The 21,794-nt window shown below is 44.1% G+C and overlaps 1 protein-coding gene across 4 annotated transcripts in view; it reads left to right on the top strand.

The window, feature by feature from the left end:
- Aplp2 (amyloid beta precursor like protein 2) overlaps positions 1 to 2,503 on the top strand; it is a 64,145-nt gene extending 61,642 nt beyond the window's left edge. For all 4 annotated transcript variants that reach the window (XM_005084444.4, XM_013123925.3, XM_013123924.3 and 1 more), the window contains one exon: positions 1,122 to 2,503. In XM_005084444.4, coding sequence (XP_005084501.1) covers positions 1,122 to 1,223 — 102 coding nt within the window. In that variant the 3' untranslated portion in view covers positions 1,224 to 2,503. The remainder of the gene's footprint in view (positions 1 to 1,121) is intronic.
- The last annotated feature ends 19,291 nt before the right edge of the window (positions 2,504 to 21,794 follow it).

The following is a 21,794-nucleotide window of genomic DNA, read 5'->3' as shown; positions in this document are numbered from 1 at the left end:
TACCCTTGTTTCAAGGGGGTGTTACCAACTTTCGGCATCCATTTAGGTTTTAATCATTTAATTGGGTCAATATTAGAAGTTCAGCTTCAGAAAGTAAAAAGAATATTCTATTTCCCTGCTGTGTCTTTTTCAGAGAGAGAGAAAGGTATGTATACACACCTATGTGCATACATACTTGTTTATGTTGCTGGGGATTGAACCAGGAGCCTTGAGTAAGCTAGGCACGTGCTGTATTATGCTCTCAGACCTTTCTCTTTTTTATAATGGTTGGGAATGGGAACAAAAAACAAATGCGAGCTGTTTCTGTTCTGTCTCTGCTGGTGCATAGTTGGAATCGTTTGCCGCTCATTTTTTAGTGGATGCTGGGAAATATTTCTCTCCTAGGTCATATACATACACTAAGGAATATGCTGCACTGTCGAATACTGTAGACATGCAAGTCTTAGTACTGGAGCCTGGCTTCAGCTGGAGAGTTCCAAAGTTGGAAATGACTACAGACCATCTGGCCCCTTTCCTTATTTCATAGCTGAACCTCCACTATCCCAAAAACTGTTGGTCACTTGTCACTGTGACTTCCAAGAAACTGGCCCTTTAAAATAGTTCAGTAACTGTATCACAGTGCACTTCAGTTCCACTTAAAAGTTTCTCAGAAAATGGGAATACTGCCTTTTTATGTTTAAAAACAATGAATAAAATGAGCACAGCAAATGAGCCTAAAGAAGTGGCTTATGGAATGGGGATAGCCTCTGTAATGGTCTGTCATTTTAAATTACTCTTTTTTTGTGGGAGTCACTTGATGTGCATATAGAAATCAGAGGACAGTTAGACCGAGTCCTTCTCCTTCCATGTGGATCCCAGGGATCAAACTGAGGTTGCCAAATTTGTGAGGGACTGTTTCTCTCACTTGGAGCAAGCTTTCCGAGAGAAGCATTACCTCTCTTACCTCTCTCTTTCTCCCCTGCCTTGTGTCCTTGATACCATCTCTTGTGTGGTCTGTCCAGTAAAAAGATGCTGGGCTGCTTTGAGTCCCACGAGATTGAATAGTAAATAGCCAATGTCCCGATGCTCTGCAGGCCTCCCTCTCCAGTATACCACAGTGACCTGGTCTCTTTGTCCTACAGGTTGACCCAATGCTCACCCCAGAAGAGCGTCACCTAAACAAGATGCAGAACCATGGTTATGAGAACCCAACCTACAAGTACCTGGAGCAGATGCAGATTTAGGACAAGGACACTTGTGACACCCTGGCTGGAGGCTGGTGCAGGTGGACTAAAGAGGGTCAGCATTTGTGCCTGACTGCTGACCACCAGTGGGGCCAGAAAGCCTCCCGTTACACATCCTGCTCTCCTGGATTGTTAAGACTATAAAGTACTACTGTAGGATTGCAATTTCCATTCTTTTAAATGGGTAAAAAATGTTAATATAACAATATATGATATATAAACCTTAAGTGAAATGAAAAAAATGATCTATTGCAGATATCTGATGGATGTAGTTTTCTTTTTTAAAATTAGAAATGCCACTTCTATTGTATTGTCTCACACATGCTATATATAAATGAAAAATGTTGATTTTTTGATGATAGACTATATACACAGGCTATTCCCATTACGTAAGTCAGTTCTTCAGGCTCATTTGCTGTGCTGGTTTATTATTTGTTTTTAATGTAAAAAGGCAGTATTCCCTTTTTCAGGTTGCTGAGAAACTTAAGTGGAACTGAAGTGCATTGTGATACAGTTACTGAACTATTTTAAAGAAACTATATGTTTCTTTGGAAGCCTGATGTTTCCAGTGCTGGGTATCTGAGTGCTTCTGTACCAGCTGTCACCAAGCGGGTCTGAGGCACCGGAGCGAGCCCAGTGCATGCAGAGATACACTGTGCTCTCCTTCAAATCCAGTTCTTCCACAGCAACTAGCCTGCAGTTAGTGTGTGCCGTTCTTCCACTGTGGCTTGCTGTAGCTGTTTACTGTCCACTTTCCTTTACCAAGGGTGTCCTCACGTGCAGCCGCCGCCTCTTCGGACATCTCCCTCCAATGCACTGGCCCTCTGCCCTCCTTGTACCTCACTCTGCTTCCACCCAGGAGAATTCACGGGAGGCTTCTCTGTGTGAAAGGAGGATGTTCTGGTGTGTACATGAAACTGGATCTGTAGACACTGTGGAAATCTTAGACAAGTTTTGTTTCCTTCACATGACTCTGTAATGCTGGTGTAGCAGAAGTTGATGCTCATAACCTTTGGAGTTTTGTTGTTTGTTTTGTTTTAATCTGAAGGTTCTGGTAACCTGTTGTGGGTTTTTTTGTTTGTTTTATTTTGTTTTGAGATTTTGTTTGTGTTGTTTTGTATTTTTCTGTGATTTTCTCCCCTTTCCTTCGTCCCCCTTGGCCCTAGCCATACCTCTTCCCACTATGCACAGATTGAAACGTCATCTACAAACTCCTTAGTATGATCTGTGGAGAATGTACAGAACTTAACCACATCAATAAACACTTTAACTTCCCTGTAGCTGTGTTCCTGACTGTGGCGTTGATCTGTGATGACGGGGCTTTCTGGCCCTGCTTTGGGGATGAAGGCATCTTTCTGTGAGGTGGTATAGTCTGCATTACAGAGGCCATAGTAAGTCACACCAAGAGCCCCGTTTTCTTTCGTTCAGAGAAGAAGGTGGCTGGAGAGATGGCTCAGCTGTCAAGAGCGCTGGCTACTCTTCTGGACGATCGCAGTTGGGTTCTCAGCACCAGAGTGGCAGCTCACAACCGTCTGTAACTCTAGTCCAGGACATCCCACACCCTCTTCTGGCCTCCATGAGTGTCAGGCAAAACACTCACACACATAAAATATTTTTGGATGTTGTAGTTCTAATCTCAGCACTTGGAACTATTGAGTTGAAGGCCAGCCTTGGCCACATAGCAAGACCCTATCTGGAGAGCAAAGGAAGATGAAGGAAAACCTGCTTATGCATGCTGTCATTGCTAACATAAGACTTCCTCAGGAAAATGTCTATAGCTTTTGTTTCTGAGTTTAAATAACTTGCCACTAGGAGGCCCCTGTGCGCATTAACTTAGTTGTTAACTGCTTCCCAGCCTTTGTGCCCGAGCACTGTTAGCACCCAGTCTTTAATGCTCAGCTGTTCCACAAGTCAACACATGTTATGATACATGTAGGTATTAGGGTCATACTGCATGTCTACATGCAGGCATACATAGGAGCAATCTTTCTCGGGACACTGGGATAAGGGGCGACTGCTGTATGAGTTTCTAAGCCAGGAAGCACCTTGACTGAGTCTCTCAGCACTCCAGTTCTCTGTAATAGTCAACACCTCCCGGCTGCCTCTCCTATGATGTCCCCTCAGCTTGCTACCCAAAAGAGTCATGAAGAGAGAACTTTATGTTTAGAGTGAGTTTCTGTCAGAGCTCTCTAAAGAGGTGTCAATGGACCCTCTGTTGCCATTCGTGATCTAATTCCAAATATAGCAGATCAGCTTTGTTTATCTGGTGCCTTTTTGTCTGCTCACTGGTTCTCAAGCTGTGTGTGGCTTGGTCATCTTTGCGAACCAATTCTTGCTCAAATTCCATCCAACTGGTCAGCTCTCAGAACCTCTCAGCAGCACTCGGTTGGCAATGCAATGGTCCTGGGAGATGTTCGAGCTCATCAGAGGATAGTGCATGGCCCACGTGGGCTGGCACAGCTACAGTGGAGGTTGGGTAGAACACAATTCCTGTGGCCAGGCCTGTGTCTCACCCTGTACAGATTAGCTTAGCGCTCCAGCAGGGCATGGACTCGTTTAATTGAATCCTCCTTAAACTGTAGAGGTAGCTGTATTTATGATAGCCATATAGTGATTAAATTTTCTAAGGGAACACCCACAGAAATGTAAAGCAGGAACTGCCCTTTGACCTCACCCTAGGAGGACAGCTCCCTCGTGGGTACAGAAAGAAACTTACTCATCTCCTGGTTTCTGCTTCGATGACTAAGCCGTGACTTCTGGGGAATGTGGCCCTACCCACCTTGCAGTGAGTCTCGGGTGCTGGCTGCGGTGTAGGTGTGAAGATTCCAGCTGCCTATGTGCTCTCAACTGCAAATCCAAGCCCAGCAGCTGAGGTCTGTGCCATACCCAGGTATGTAGGTGCTGTGTGGGGTTTCCATTGCTCTGACAATACTCTCAGTTTAGCAGACACAGGTTAGACTGATGAGTCTCTGAGATTTCAGAGGTTCCAAGGGGGCACACTCATAGGAACATACTGTCAAATTTTATGAGAAGTCATGGACATGGACAAAGCAGAAAGAAGTAAAAGGGACATCATGATTTTAGTTGAAACATGACTACAAGGTCACCTACACCTAGTGGCAGAACCCAAGTCTGATTATGAACAGTGGGCTCTTTTCCAGGACCCAGGACAAAGCAAAGTGGTCCATAAGACAGATCAGTATCTCTTGCCTTGTTGCCTACAAAATAAGGATGTCTTTTCTGTCTTTGTGCTCTTGATCACGGATTCATTAGTCATGTGTCCTGTCAAGCAACCCAGAGATTAGACTTAAATTACATTTTCTCTAAAATCTTTGAAATGGATTAGAGATGACTTGAGAAGTCTGTAGATTTTTGGCCAAGAAAATTCATATCTGGATAACAACTTTTGATTGTTTTGTTTGAGACAGTTTCTCTGTGTAACAGCTCTGGCTGTCCTGGAACTCACAGAGACTCACCTGCCTCTGCCTCCCAAGTGCTGGGATTAAAGGCGTGCGCCACCACGCCCAGCTTCTAGATAACAATTTTGAAGTCAGATGTTGGGTTGTAATAGTGCACACCTGTAATGCCAGCACCTGGAGGCTGACTGAGGTATGAGGACTACTTCAAGTTCAAGGCTAGCCCGGCTTACATAGTGAGTTCAAGACCGATTTGGACTACAGGAGATCCTGTCTCAAAATACTGTGTGTGGATGTGGATGTGTATGCACATAAACATGTATACATGTGCAAATAGAGGCCAGCATTTGATATCTTCCTCAATTTCTCTCTCCACTTTAAAAAAAAATCTGCGGTATACTGTATTTGTTTATGTTTGCAGAGGCCTGAAGAGGACATCAGATACCTAGGAGCTGGAGTTACGGGTTTTGTGAGCTGTCCAACATGGATTCTAGGAACTGAACCCCACTCCCCTGGGAGAGCAGCAAGTGCTCTTGTAACTGCTGAGCTATCCATCTAGCCCAATCCCCCCTCCCTCCACCCCCCCTTTTGAGACATAGTCTCTTACTGACCCTGGATCTCCCTATTTGGTTAGACGGGTCAACAAGTCCTAAATCCTTTACATCCCAGTGCTGCCTGGGTGTGCAAACACTGGGGACCAGAGTTGGTGCTCCAAAGCAAGCACTGTGACAACCATATTCCTGTCTCCCCTGATTTTTCAGTGAGTAACTGAGTGGAACTGTGTCTACCATCAATGAACTCTTTTAGTAAACAGAACCATGTGAATATTTACATGGTTATTTTTAAATTATGAATGTGTGGTGTATCTAAAATAGAAAACCAGAAGACAGAAAGGAGATGAAATAATTTTTCCCAAATAATGAGATAAAGCCTTTTGGAGCCATTAAGATATTGCTCAGAGACAGACAGAGACAGAGAGACAGAAAGATGAGAGAGAAGATAAAGCTTTGTAGAGCAGGCTTAGCTTCAAGCTCACAGCAATCCACTTGTGCCTGCCTTGCCAGTGCTGAGATAGACATGGTACTGGCACCACACCTAGCCGGAGTGACTCTGGTGCTCACTCTCACTTGTATGAGGCAGTGCACATGTCCCTGTCTCACTGGTCCATTGTTGACTTGGGTTTCTGTGGCTTCTATCTACTGCTCTCTTTCTGTCCTAGGATGTGACCGTTGTTTTGGTGGTTTTGACATGTGAATACTGGTTAGCTATTTTGTAAGATGTTCGCTCTTGGAGTGTGTCTGATATTTTTTGTGGTTGTTGGCTCCTTTTTTTTTTTTTTTTTTTGTAAAAACTTCCTGGGAGTTGATCTTCATTTTAATTTCTTTGGGATCAAGACCTTGTGCACACTAAACACATGCAGCTCAAGTTACACTGCTTTGGATGACCACAGACAAAAAACTATATTGTCCTCAGGACTCATCACGGTTGATGGTGATCTTGACGACCTGGGTGGCCTGGTGATGTCAGATGTATCTACTTTAAAGTTACTTTACCCTCCCATACAATGTTGTCTTTAGAAAAGACGCTGTTAATGTCACCCATACTGAGAGTGGAGAGGTAAGCAGTCTTTTTATGACTTGAAAAAAAAAAAACGGACGAGGAGTTTGACATAGCAGCTCACGTAGCTCAGGCTGACCTCAGATATGTTATGCAGCCAAGGAGGGCCTTTAACTCTGTCCCTCTTGCCTCTGCCTCCCAAGTTCTAGAATTATAGGCATGCCCCACCACTCCAGTTTATGTGGATCTGGGAATCAACCTGGAACTTTATGCTTCATTGGTGAGCACTAGGTGAACTGTGGATCCTTAAAGGCCCATTGTTAGGCTTGATCTGCAGCATGTGATACCGCTGAGACCTAGATCATTGTGGAAATGTCCTTAGGAGACATTTCCCCTCCTGCCCTGCTGCTTCCTGGTCTCTAGAAGGTGAGCAAACCTTACATGCTTGCCAGTGTGATGGGCTGTCTCGCCATAGGACCTGGTGATCATGGACAAACACAGTTCTCCCTCCTTAGACGTTTTGATACCTGAAAGAGAGCAATTGGAGAGAGAGCCTGACTCTAAGGTCAGGTTGTTGCAATGCTGTACTAATGCTTATCAAAACTGAAAGAACATTCTAGGTTGTGGTAGTTCCGCAGGTATAATACACATCTGAACTTAGACACATACACATTTTATTGTGTGTGAGTAAGTCTGCAATCTATTCCTTGCTTTTCTGTTGCTGTGATGAGGGAGGTACCCAGTCACAGCACAACGTAGATGAGAAAGGGTTTGCTTTGACTCACAGTTCCAGAAGTGATGAAGTCCATGGTGGTGAGAAAGGCAGTCAGGAAATAGAGGGTGAACAGAATTGGAGTCGGCCTATGAAACCTCAAAACTCAGCCAGACATGGTGGTCCACGCCTTTAATTCTGGTACTCAAGAGGCAGAGGCAGGTACATCTTTGGGAACTACATAGTGAGAACTCCATGTCAAAACAAACCCTCAGCTTGACCCCAATGTCAGACTTCCTCCAGCAAGGAAGTTTCCATAACATCCTAGAGTTTCTGTAACATCCTTACACAGCACCACTAGCTGGGAGCCAAATGTTCAAACACTTGAATCCATAGAGACACTTCCTATGTAAACTGCAACACTCAATAGGGCTGTCTTCCTGTTTTTAAGGTAAAAGAGTGCTGGTGATAGAACACAGTTGGTGTGGTTAGCATTCATGAAAACCTGGGTTCCATCACTGGCACCACCACATAAGTCAGACACGCGTCTGCGTTCTCTACAATCGGTGGAGGCAGGAAGGTCGGAGTTTAAGGTCCTCTTTAGCTATGTAGGGGGCTTGAGGCCAGCTTGGCTAGAGATCCTGTCTCAACAAAACAAAACAAAACTGAGGTACTTCACAAGATTAGAGAAGGATGATGGAGAGAGGCTGAGAGCACAAACTGCTCCTGCACAGGATCCAGGTTGGGTTCCCAGCATCTGCGTTGAGCAGTTTACAACTGTTTCTAGTTACAGCCTAGGAGATCCAACGTTTCTGGCCTCTGTAAGCACTCAAATGCACATACAACACTAAAAATAATACAATCTTTTTTAAAGGCTTGCAACTGCAAAAGATTCATGTGGTAGGCTTGTGGACCAAGGTGTGAGCCCTCAGCTGTCCCTGCCACCATGCCTTTGCTCTGGCATCTGAAAACATACACCCAATTAAATGCTTGCTTTTGTAAGTTGCCTTTGTCATGGTGCTTTGTCAACAGAAAAGTTTAGTGCTTTACCATGTAGTGACTATTCTACAAAGTGTTTTCTTGGTAGAGTCCAATCTATTTAAAAAATATAGTGAAGCCAGGCATGGTGGTGCATGCCTTTAACCCCAGCTCTCAGGAAGCAGATCTCTGAGCTAGAGGCCAGCCTGATCTACATAGTGAGTTCTAGGCCAGCCAGGGCTACTAGTGAGAACCTGTTTCAATATATATGTGTGTGTGTTTAAAAATACAGTGAGACTAAGCTCTATAGTGTGGACTTGTTAGTCCCAGCTACTTGGGACACTGGAGCAGAAGGCTTACTTGAGCCCATGGGTTGGGGGCCTTCATGGCAACTTAATGACGTCCAATCACAATAATAATAACAGTTCTTTTGGTGTTTTGTACTGTTGTCAGAGTCTCACTATGTAGTTCTGGCTGGCCTGGAACCCACCAAGATCTGTGTGTGTCTGCTTCTGAGTGCTGGGACCAGAAGTGTGGTCACCTCATCCCAGGGCCCTTAATTTTTAAGCAGTACTAGTGACGTTATCCTCATTAGTTATACCTCTGTACACAATGGTACGGTACTCTGCTATCCATGAGAAGTAAGTTCCAGGACCCCAGTGGGTACCTGAAGCCACAGATCGTTCTAACTCAAAAATGCTTCCTACACACACATACCTGTTGCTGTGGTTTGCATCTTTGTATCTGTAAGGCTGTGTGTCTCCAGGTTGGCAGTCTTTAAGAGTGAGGTCTACTGTCCCTAACACCTGAGCTGGCTTATGTGAACCCAATCCCCGTGCAGGCTTGCCTCAGCCAACCTTGATGCAGGGTGAGGTTCTCAGTCCTACCTCAACTTGATGTGCCATGCTTTGTTAACTCCCATGGGAGGCCTGCCCCTTTCTGAATGGAGACAGAGGAGTAGATTGGGAAGGGGCAGTAGAAGGAAGGAAGGGGAAGGAGTGGGAGGAAAGGAGAGAGAGAAAACTGTGGTCGGTATGTAAAATAAATTTTAAAAACTAAAAAAAAAAAAAAAAGATGAGGTCTAGTGGGAAGTCTCAGGTCACTAGGCTGAACAATTTTGCCTTTTTTTTAAAAAATAAATATCCAGATATTTATTACAGTACTAGAAAGCTGCCTAACATAATAAAGCTCAATTTATTGGTTATGTACAGTAAGAGATTGACAAGAATGCAACAGTTATAACTGCTGTAGTAAGTTACTCAAATGTTCTCTCGGTGCTGGGCTCACCCTGTCTCTTGAGATGATGTAACGTGATGCAATGCCTGTGTGGTCAGATGAATGGTGTGGATACCATGACACAGAGGGTAAGGGTTACTTTAACAATGACAGTTGCTCTGATAATTGGAATGGCTGCTAAGTAACTTAATGGGAAAGTAATATATACAGCATTGATATGTGGGCAATTGGATGATTCATGGACTGGGAATGTAGCTAGGTTGGTGGAGTGCTTGCCTTGTGTGTAGGAAGTCCTGGATTCAATTCCCAGCACCACATAAAGCAGGTGTGATGGCGTGCACCTGTAATTACAGCCCCTGACCAGTAGGGGCGAATCTGCTCATTTTCGGTTACAGCAGACTTGAGGCCAGCCTAAGCTATATGAAACTCTAGTAAGGTAATTCGTAGCTTAGGTGGGATGAAGTAGAATGATGGCTGCTCGAAATGGTATACAATTTTAAAAGATGGTTTTTTATTTGTGTGAGTTTTCGTTTTGTAGTTTTCAAACTGCTAAACTGTCAGAAAGTGAAACTGAGCATGGCGGGGAGTGCTGTCAGGGCAGCTCCAGGGTCTTTATGATTTAAAGACTATTTGGGGGCTGAAGAGATGGCTCAGCTGCTAAGAGCACTGGTTGCTCTTCCAGAGGACCTGGGTTCAATTCCTGGCACTCACATGGTAGCTTAAAACTGTAACTCCAGTTCCAGGGTATCCAACATGCTCTTCTGGCCTCTTCAAGGCTTCCGACATACATGTATGCAGACAAGACACCTTTGTGTGTGTGTGTGTGTGTGTGTGTGTGTGTGTGTGTGTGTGTACGTATGTGTATATGTTTTTGATAAATAAACATTTAGAAAATTACTTGGCCATGGTTTGGTTGGTTGGTTGATTTTTCAAGGCAGGGTTTCCCTGTGTAACAGTTCTGTCTGTCCTGGAAGTCACTTTTAAAATCAGGCTGGCCTCGAACTCACAGAGATCTGCCCGCCTCTGCCTCCTTAGTACTAGAATTAAAGGCGTGCACCACCACTGCCTGTCTTGGCCGTTGTTTTTTATCAGATGATAAGCATTTTCACCTAAGCACTGATTGAAGCATGTGATTGAATGACTCAGTGGACTTTGATTTTAATAAAGGCCTATGTGGCACTGAGGACCAGGCGGTAGGCTACACCATAGCTGCATACACTGCAGGAAAGATGAGCCTAGATGTATTGATGCCGTAGACAGGGCAGGAGAAATCAGAGATAGATAACGTGGAATAAATAGCCCAGGGTGAGATGTGTTTCCCTCTGAGAAGAGATCCTAAGTGAACATTCCAGCTGTGTCCACAGTTCTTTGCTGTGACAAATGCTTGAAAGAAACAGCTTCAAAAGAGGAAGGGCTTATTTTGCTCCATGGTCTCAGAGTGTCTAGCCCAGTGGTTCTCAACCTTCCTAATGCTGGGCCCCTTTAGTACAGTTCTTCATGTTGTGCTGACCCCCAACCATAAAGCTATTTCGTTGCTACTTCATAACTGTAATCTTGCTACTGTTATGAATCATAATGTAAATATCTGCTATGCAGGACATCTGATATGCAACCCCTGTGAAAGGTCTTTTAACCCACAAAAGGGTCGAGACCCACAGGTTGAGAATGGCTTGTCTAGCCCACGGTTGTTTGGCTGTTGTGCTTTGGATCTGTAGCAGCGTTGTACATCAAGGTAGGAGGGTGTGATAGAGGAAGCCTGTTCACTGGAAAGTGAGGGAGAGGGAAGCAGGGCCGGAGTCCTAGTATTCCCTTCTAGGGCATGCCTCCAATGGCCTAACCTCTGCACTGCTCCTCCGCCCAAAGGTCCCAGCCCTCCTTGTAGCACCACAAGATGAAACCACACCTCAGCACAGGGGCCTTTGGGGACATTTGCAATCCAAGCCATGGATCAGTGCATCTTCGCTTACATAGCTTTGGACTCGACTCCTCTGGCTTTCAAGTTTCCCTCTTCTATTCAGAGAATTTGCACCCACTGAGTCCTGACTAGACAGAATTCTTGGCTTACATATATAGGCCACAGACCCAGGGAGACATGTCCAGGGGAGATTTTCAAAAGGTCTCGGGGAATTTGCTTTCCAAGGGTCAAGGGGGGAAACACCTGGTTTTGTGGACAACAGTGGCATCCTGACTGGTGTCCAGATTCTGGACTCTGTGATGAGTTGTAGTGGTAGGAGCAGTTCAGTGTGATGGGTCATGTTCTGGATGTTTCTATCCCCTCTTGCCTCTCTGGCTCTCCTAGACACTGTGTGACTCCCTTAGAATCATTTCATTGTCCCCAGCCATGAAAAGTAAAACAAAAATAATTAAGGGGGATGGGGGGGTGGGAATCAGGGTAAGTACAGGCAGGGATAACTCCTGAGAAAGTCATATAGAAACCTAAAATACATACAGGCACATGCGTGTTTGTTTTGTTTTTTATTTTTAATATTTCTTAAAGACTTACTTATAGCCAGGCTGTGGGGGCACATGGCTTTAATCCCAGCACTTGGGAGGCAGAGGCAGGTAAATCTCGGAGTTTGAGGCCAGCCTGGTCTACAGAGTGAGTTCCAAACAGTCAAGGCTACACAGAGAAAAAAAAAAGATTTATTACTGTATACACTGTTCTGCCTGCATGGCAAAAGAGGGCACCAGGTCTCACTATAGATGGTTGTGAGCCCCACCCTGTGTGACAGGGGACGTCCTCTGTATGCTGTGACTGTGTGTTTCTCTTGTTGGTTGATGAATAAAGCCGTTTCAGCCAATGGACAGGCAGAAAGTTCGAACAAAGAGGCAGGGAAAAGGAAGACAAAGGACAGATTTCATGTAGCTGCCCAGACACCACCCATAAGACATAGATTAATAGTAATAGGGTAATAGTTAAGAGAGAGCTAGCCAGTAAAAAGCCTGAGCCAATGGCCAAACAATTATAAATATACATTAAGCCTCTGATTATCATAGTGGCTTCAGGGACCCAGGTGGGTGGAGAGAAACCTGTCCAGTGGGGCTGAGAGGAGATAGAGGAAATCTCCCACTACAAATGGTACCCAGTGTGTGGCAATAATTTGCATGTAAGGCCTAAAAAGCAGCTTCTTGGTAACCACAAATTTTCAGATAGTCTCTGTTTGCTGATGGCAATTAAGACACATGGCTCCTTTAAGAAATAGCTTCCTTCCAAGGCAGCATTCTGGCTTGAGCAAAGCATGGGGAATTCCCACCACAGTACACAGAGACATTTCTGGGCCGAGTAGCACGATTCATGGCAGATTTAGCTTTTACTCAGACAAAAGATGTTTACGGGCAGCATGCTGTACGCTGCTTCCCAGAGCTGGTGGTAAGAATACCAAAAGTGGCAGAGCCGATATCCAGGGCCGCTGCAACCACCGCTTCCCATTTTAAAAAACCCCTGGTCACAAAAAGGATTTCAGATACTCAAGAAGAACAGATTCAGACAAAAGGGACCTCTAATTGGGTCATAGTATATTTAAAGGATGTACATAGCTTAGGAGAGAGAGAAGGGAAAAAAGAGACAGTCATAAATTAGAAAAGTAATTTAAGATAATAAACTAAGATCCTTAAAAATAGAGTAATATAAGCCATGTAAAGATAAAAATACACAGAACATCTAGATTATGTATATTATTGTGTTTTCTTTGAAAATTTTGACTGCATAGAGATGTTTGATTCTAAAGAGTACTTAAGCTAAGCCAACATAGATATTTTGAAGATATCTTGACTTCAAAATTTGAGTGTAAGGATATGTTACTTTAAAAAAGAGGTTCTGCTTTTGTTTCCACAGAAGATGAGAACCTATGGATTCCTTCCAGTGTATGGTTTGATTAAGCAAGACCTCCAGAAGCAGTGGGCCATGTAATTCAACATCCAAAACAACTGATACAACATAACCTTACAGACTGCTACGGCCAGAATTTAGCCATGGTTCTGGATTTTCTCAGGATCCCCATGGGATTAGCAGAGCCCCCAACAAACAGAAAACAGTTTGGAGAAAACTACACCCAAATACCCAAATATTGTTCATAAATGTTTGTTTTCATTTAAAGGGGGTTGCTTACATGGTTGATGGTCATAGTCAACCTCTTTCTTTAAAAAAAAAAGGGGGGGACTATGATACAGAAATGAAAACTTTGCATTAGTATGGATTTTTATTTATTGATGCAAATTTAAGGTCAATGTTGTTATATGTATGTTTCTACTCTTATTTAGGTATTGGGTTTATACAGCTTATTTAAAAATGTAATGTATAATTAAAATGCACCTTAATAGATAGTCATTATAATAGCCAAAACTCATGGTCATGTTACTTAGGTTTTCTAGATATACAGAGATATATTTCAGATGGATAGATAGTCTTCAAAACCTTTCAAAGACCTACAGAATATGACATTTAAAATTATTTGTTAACTTTGGGCTTTCCATGGCAATGAGACACATCTGCTAGTTGACAGCACCAATTACATCAGAGAGGAAGACGGACATCAAAGAAACTCGTTATGGAGTTTGCCTTCAATATGACAGGGATAGCCGTTCGGACAAGAAACTGCTCTTGCCTGAAGTGCTTGACAGCACGCTGTCCAAACTGGACAAGCAGATTACAAAGGAAAATGACTACTGAACTTGCCAAGGAGCAGGATGGTCCTTCAAGGCTCCTTTTTCATTAAAAAGTCTGCCAGACACTCTGGACCTATAGGCTGAAGATGGATGGATATCCCAATGTTACAGAGGAATTTTGGGTGACTGTCCAGACAGCAAGATGTCTCTGTTCATTCTAGAGTTTATATTATATCCTTCAGGGGTATTTGATGGGGTTGAAGACAAGTAGTTATAATTGTTTTCAGTAATTATAATAAAAGATAACTTAGATATAAAACTTTAAAGTCACAAAGATAGGACAAATGACAAAATATTTTCTTTAAATTTTGCTAAATGTAAATGAGCTAAATATTGTAACTGTAATTCTTGCTTGGTAACTATTTTGTTGTATATACATTTACTATGTTAAAGTTAAAACTTTCCTTTTTATTTAGACAGAAGCGGGGAGATGATGGGGGACGTCCTCTGTATGCTGTGACTGTGTGTTTCTCTTGCTGGTTGATGAATAAAGCCATTTTGGCCAATGGACAGGCAGACTTTAGCTAGGCAGAAAGTCAGAAAAAAGAGGTAGGGAAGCTGGGCGTTGGTGGCGCATGCCTTTAATCCCAGCACTTGGGAGGCAGAGGCAGGTGGATCTCTGTGAGTTCGAGGCCAGCCTGGTCTACAGAGCGAGTTCCAGGACAGCCTCCAAAACAATACAGAGAGACCCTGTCCCAAAAACAAAACAAAACAAAACAAAAAAAGCCTAAGCCAATGGCCGAACAATTCTAAATATACATTAAGTCTCTGAATAGTTATTTCATAGTAGCTGTGAGGACCTGGTTGGGTGGAGGGAAACTGGTCCAGTAGGACGGAGACTAGACCGAGGAAAGTCTCCCATTACACCTGTGGTTGCTGGGAATTGAACTCAGGACCTCTAGAAGAGCAGCCAGTGATGTTAACCTCTAAGCCATCTCTCCAGCACCTAAGATCCTATTTTTGAAGGTACCACATACTTAAGTCCTAGAATATTGAGAAATCAAGCTGGTACTGACCTAGACGTTTCATCCTTATTGGCTAGTTTTCATAGCTACTATGTTCACTATTGTAATCAATAGTCTTGCCCCGATGTGAATCTTGTGAGCTGCAAAAATGACCAACCTGGCATATACCCACTGGTGCAATAGTGGCCTGCTTACTATGGGAGTAACCAACTACCTTTTGATTTGGATTTAAGAACCACTGCACAAGATGAAATTCATGCATGGCACCATTAAGTAGGTTATAGGTTCTAGGAGAGAACTATGACTACTGATTGCTAAGTGGCCATAGTATTAAACCAACTCCTAATGACTTATTGCTCCACCCATAGATTAATGTATCTCCCAACCCTCCTCAGAGAAGCTTCTTTTGCAGTAGATGGTGATTAGCATGGAGACACACAACTAGTCATCATGCACAGAATAAGAGACTTCAGAGTGTTCATCTCTAAAGGGGACATCTGTGTCATACACACAAAGACACCTTCCCAAGGCTCTGGGATCATGGTAGAAGAGCTGGTATAAGGATTATAGGAGCCAGAAGCAGTGGGTGACTACAGCAAAGAGTGTTTTCTGAATACAACAGGGCAATTGCATATATGAACTCACAACAGTTGTGACAAGCGTGCACAAGACGTCAAGCTCAGACCAGACAAATTCCCGAGTATGGAGGAGGAAGAACATGAAGTCCCACCCGTGCCTGAGGAGTTAATTGGCAGTTGATGGCACCGGGAGAATGAAAGTCAGCTCCCTTCAGGTATACAGCCCGAGAGTCTGCCCATTCTCAGTAGATGGTCCTACACCCATGCGCATATTGACAGCATTAATGAACTTAGTGGGTTAGAAAAACACACAAAATTGGGGATGGGGAATAATGTCCAGGGGAAATAGAGAAACAATTGGAGGGATGGTAATGAGGGATGGACTTGACCAAAACACATTATATGCATTTTAAAAATTCTCAAAATCTTATCAGGAAAAAAGTTCCTGCCCCTCCCCTTTTTTTTGCTCAGATAGCGTTCTGTTGTTTATCAACTGTTGAGTGGGCAAAACTCCACTAAGGACAAGTTCTTTGACTTCTCCTGGAAGAAATTACGTGTTGCCTTTATTTGAAAAAAAGTTATGTTGGACAGTTGGTGGTGACACTCACACCCCCACTCCCCCTAGCCCTCCCCCCCCTGCCCCCCACCCCCACTCCCACCCAGACAGGGTTTTTCTGTGGCTTTGGACGCTGTCCTAGAACTAGCTCTTGTAGATCAGGCTGGTCTCGAACTCACAAAGATCCACCTGCCTCTGCCTCCAGAGGGCATGCATTACCAACGCCTGGCTGACACACACCTTTAATTCCAGCAAATTTCTTGGTTCGAGGCCAGCCTGGTTTGCAGAGTAAGTTCCAGGGCAACTGTGGCTACGTAGAGAAACCCTGTCTTGAAAAACCAAACAGATGAACAACAACAAAAGGGAGCTGGGGAGATAGCTCAGCAATTAAGGATACTGGCTGCTCTTGCAGAGGACCTGGGTTCACTTCTCAACACCCACATAGTGGCTCACAACCATTGGGAACTCCAGGGAATCTGATGCCACCTCTGACCTCTATGGTCACCAGGCACATGCATGGCAGGTAGAACACTCAAAAAGCTTTAAAAATTAAAAAAAAGTAAAAATAAAAGGCTAAGGTTAAAAGCAAAGTGAGGGCAGGGACTGTACCTGCCCAGCATGCATGCATGAGACCTCAGGTTCAATCCTCAGTATGACTAGAGCAATAGCAAAGTTCATGTGAGGGTCTCTATGAGTGGAAAAGAATAGAGAAACACATTAAAAAAGCTGTATCGTGTGGTCCTACATTGTAAATGGAGGTCTCAACTGGAACATGGAGAATATTCTATTTCCTCTAAAGGTTCCAGCCTCCTGAGCCCAGAGCTACAGTTCACAGTTACAGTACATGGCTCAGCATGAGTGTGGCCCTGGGGTTGGCCTCCAGCATCAATTAAAAAATAATAATTTTTAAAAAAAATAGACAAACAAACCCAAAACCCCTACCTTTCTAACTGAAAGTCCATGAAAAAAACGACCAAGGGACCAAGGCACATATCTTGTGCCCACATTAAGATCTTAACATTTCATTCTCTAACTGACATCAGGACATATTACAGAAATGGCTGTTGTCATGTGAGCAATGAGCACGGTGAATGAGGGATGTTGTACCACAACAAAAAGATGTATCTGTAAAGATACCCGGGATTGAGTCAAAGGACTCTCAGCCACTGAAAGTGTCTCCGCTGGTCAAAGAGGATATACTTCGAACATACAAGGGCTCAAACTGTCAACCAAGTTTAACTCCCCAGCATCCTATCCCATAAAAGGAACAGATTGTGCTGGGAGTGTAGTTCAGTGGGGCAGCATTTGCCCAGCGCATAGGAAGCTCTGGACTCAAGCCCCAACACTGTGAAAGAAGCAGCAAAACAAAACCAACTGGTCTGCGATAGACTGGGTAGAAAGAAGCCCCACAAGCTGTGTGTTAAAGGCTGGGTTTCCGGTGGGGGACAGAACTAAATAGAGAATTCTCAATAGCGGAGTCTAAAATGGCTGAGAGACATGAAAGTGCTCAACATCCTTAGCCATTAGGGGAATGCAAATCAAAACAACTCTGAGATATCATCTTACTCCTGTCAGAATGACTAAAATAAAAAACACCAATGTCAGCTTATGCTGGAGAGGATGTGGAGAAAGGGGAACACTCGTCCATTGCTGGTGGGAGTGCAAACTTGTACAGCCACTTTGGAATTCAATATGGAGATTCCTCAGAAAATGGGAATAAGCCTACCACAAGACCCAGCAATTCCACTCTTAGGCATATATCCAAAAGATGTGCATTCATACAACAAGGATGTCTGTTCCACTATGTTCATAGCAACATTATTTGTAATAGCCAGAACCTGGAAGCAGAACCTAGTTGCCCCACAACTGAAGAGTGGATAGAGAAAATGTGGTACATTTACATAATAGAGTACTACTCAGAGGAAAAAAACCAATGGAATCTTGAAATTTGCAGGCAAATGGATGGTACTAGAAGAAACCATCCTGAGTGAGGTAACCCAGTCACAAAAAGACACAAGAGGTATGTACTCACTCATACATGGATTTTAGACATGGATCGGGGAGGTTCAGCCTACAATCCCATTGCCAGTTAGTCTGGGAAATAGGGAGTTTCCCAAGAGATATGCATGATATTCAGATAAGTGGAATGAAGTAAGATCTCCTGAGCAGATTGGGAACATGGGGGGAGGGGAGAAGGAACCAGGAAAAAGAGAGGGGGAGAAGAGGAAGGGAGAGGAAGACATGGGGGAACATGAAGGTTGAGTTGGGGGAAGAATAGAGAGCAGGATGAGAGATACCATAATAGTAGGAGTCTTTATAGATTTGAGGAAATTGCTGATGCTAGTGAGATTTTCAGAGATCTACAAGGATGACACCAACTGGCAAACTAAGCAATAGTGGAGAGACTACATTAATAGCCCCTCCCTGATGATGAGATTGAGGACTACCTTATATGCCATCCTAGAACCTTCATCCAGTGACTGATGGAAGCAGAGGCAGATACCCACAGCCAAACACTGAACTGAACTCCTGGAATCCAGTGACAGAGATGGAGGAGTGATGAGCAAAGGGGTCAAAACCGTGCTGGTGAAACCCACAAAATCAGCTGACCTGACAAGGGGGAGCGCTTGAATCCCAGACTGATGGGTCAGGGGTCAGCAGAGGACTGATCCAGACCCCCTGAATGCCTCAGCAATCTCTGGGGTCTTAGGTAGTAAATCAGTGTTTACCATGGCATATGAATGAACTTTGGGAGCCCATTCCACATGGAGGGATGCTCTCTTAGCCTGGACACATGAGGGAGGGCCTAGACCCTGCCCTGGATGAAATGACAGACTCTGGAGATCCCCCAGGGAGGGCTTCACCCTCCCTGGGAATGGTGTGGGTATTGGGTGGGGGACTGGCGGGGCTGGTGGAGGGACAAGGGAGGAGGGGTGGGGTGGGAGAGGGAGCTGGGTTGACGTTTGAAGCAAGCATGTTTCTAATTTACATAAAACATATATAGGGGGAAAAAGGCTGGGTTTCTGTTGGTGCTGTTGAGAACCAGTGGCATTTTAGGGGATGTGACCCATCAGGAAGCCATCCAGGAGTCTCTGAGGGGCGTGCCCTTGAGAAGGACTGTGAGACTCTGGTCTTTCTCTCTCTCTCTCTCTGGCCCTGAGATGAGCAGTTCTAATCCACTACATGCTTCTACTGTGCTAAACAATGCAGACAATTGACTGTGAAACAGCACCGTGAAAATACAGCCTTCTTTGTTAATTGGTTATGTCGGGTATTTTGTCACAGTGCCAGAAAGCTGCTAAATATCCTTGAAAGATCCCAGGGAATCAACCTTTTAAACCAATTTAATGAAGAGACAAGCAGAGGTTTCCTTACTCTCTTCCTGCCTTCTTGTGTGTGTGTGTGTGTGTGTGTGTGTGTGTGTGTGTGTGTGTGTGTGTGTGGTGTGTATGTGTGTATGTGTGTCTCCAGCGTGCATGTGCAAACACTATTATTATCCTGGGGAAATTTAGCAGATGTTGTGAAGACTTAATTTCTAAGTATTCTGACCAATCAATAAACAAGAATGATGGATTCAATATTAGTTTCCACTTTCTACTGAATTCATATTGAAACATGGAATGTTCACTAGGAGACAAGAGCAAACCAGATAGGCATTCCATATTTAAATACAAAATGAAGCAAAACAAAAACACTCCTTGTAGGGGGCTGGAAAGATGACTCAGTGGTTGAGAGCACTGTCTGCTCTTCCAGAGGACCTAGGTTCAATTCCCAACACCCACATGGCAGCTCATACCTGTCTGTAACTGGAGTTCCAGGGGATCCTACATCCTCACACAGACATGCATGCAGGCAAAACACCAATAAACATAAAATAAAAATAAATTATTAAAAAACAAAAAAAATACTCCCTGTGAAATCCATTCCCTCCAAAAAAAGGAAGCAAACCTTTGGGCCTGCAAGATGGTCCTTTGGGGAAGGGGATGCTTGCAGCCAAGCCTGATGGCTTGAATTTGATCCCTTGAACCCTCATGGTGGAGGATAGAACAAGTTTCAGTAGGCTGTCCTCTGCCCTTAACACATGTGCCACTGAGTCAGGATGTGCCCACACATACAAACATGAACAAACAAATGGTGAGTTTCTGGACAGGATAACTTTTGGGGAAAACCAAGGTCCCTGGGAGCCCAGTGAATAAACTACAGACTGAAAGATCATACCATGAGCAAAATGCAACTGCTAGAGAGTCTGCACAGATAGCAGTGGGGTAAAGGGAAAGCCAAAAACAGAACAAAACAAGATGAGGTAGGGCCAGATGTGCTGGGGCACTCCTGTAATTCCAGAACTCGGGAGATGGTGGCAGGAGGGTGATGAATTTGAGGACAGCCTGTCTAAAAATGATAAAAAAGAAGCCAAACGTCGATGTTAGCATGCAGATATTCAGGTCCAGACGACTAAACTAAGTAAAGCCACAGAAATAAGCAGAGAAATTGGAATAGCAATTTCTCATAGCGATGAGGGAAGACACGGCTTTGGGGACAGGTGCATGATTTGCGGTGAAGCTGATGAAATTCTGTGGGCTGTTGGGCATGGTGGCACATGTCTTCAATCCCAACATTCAGGAGAGGAAGGCAGGTGGGTCTCTGAGAGCTCCAGGCCAGCCTGGGCTACATAATGAGACCCTATGTCAAACAAACAAAGAAGCTAACCAGCTAACTCTACATTCTAAAAAAGAAAAGTGAAAGGTTTTGAGTGACACTATGACACAGGTGGAGACAGCCCACGCCTGGGAGGGACTGCACGTGCACTAGAAATGGTGTGTGAGGTTACACCGAGCTACATGTGGGAGCTACACGTGGAAAGTAAAAGAATCCTGGGGTTAGAGTGTGCGTCCTGTCTTAAAGGTAAGATTGTGTGTATGTAAACATCCTCACGTCCCAGAAAATTCTGGGTCAAGATGGCCTGTGTTTTCTCACCTAGCTGTCCATCACGGGAGTGTTGCCTTACACTTAGCCAATGGGGGTGTAGACAGTCTCCACCTTATGCTGTCTCCTGCATTTCCCCTATATTTATTACTGAAGACTTGGGTGATAACAGAAAGCATTTATGACATTTTTTCCATCTTTTAGTAACTATGACTCACTGTGTGTGCTGGGAAGACAGATGCCGACCCCTGCCTTTGGGAGGTTTGTGTTTTGAGAAGAGAGCGGCTGGACGCACTCTGTCTTTGACTGTGACCCCAATAGATTGGACTTGGGATGGGGAATGTGGCTCTGTTGGTAGAATACTTGTCTACAACGCAAGACAGTCTGAGTTCGATTCCCAGCATCACAAGGAAACAAACTGGATTTGAGTGGCGCAAAGTGTATAAGCAAAGCCTTCCAGGAGTAACGTAGAGTGTACGGAGGCAGTGAGGGCAGCCAGCCTATTCTGGAAGTAGAACTGTCAGGCTAGTGGCTTGTGCACTTGTTGTTTGTGAGTGGGTGAGTGAGTAGGATAGGTAAAGGAAGACATCAGCAAAGCCTCTAGAACTGGCTGACCGCATAGATGAAGCCATTTCCTGAGAGGGCCAGTCCAAAGCCACAGACGGACATGAGACAGTGCTCAAAAATGCTACTCTGCTGTATATGAGCGGCTCACAGCCCATCTCAGGTTTCTAGAGCTCATGTGGCTATTTGAACACAACACATTCGTTACAAAACCTGAGGAAGAGAAATGGCAGCCAAAATTCTTCCTAGGGATCACTGTGTTGGTATCAAGGTGTTGAGTACACTCTGTGTATGACGAAAGTCTTTTAGCCCTCTGCTAATTAAGTTCAATCCATTTGACTTAATCCTCATAAAATTACAATATGCTTTTGTTTCTAAACTGTAGGTGAAGAGACTCAACAACAGCCTGAGCAAGGGCTTA

Source organism: Mesocricetus auratus, unplaced genomic scaffold (assembly GCF_017639785.1).
Source record: "Mesocricetus auratus isolate SY011 unplaced genomic scaffold, BCM_Maur_2.0 Super-Scaffold_100022, whole genome shotgun sequence".
NCBI lineage: Eukaryota > Metazoa > Chordata > Mammalia > Rodentia > Cricetidae > Mesocricetus > Mesocricetus auratus.
The sequence above is the reverse complement of the archived record's forward strand: the minus strand, read 5'-3'. Positions and strand labels throughout refer to the sequence as shown.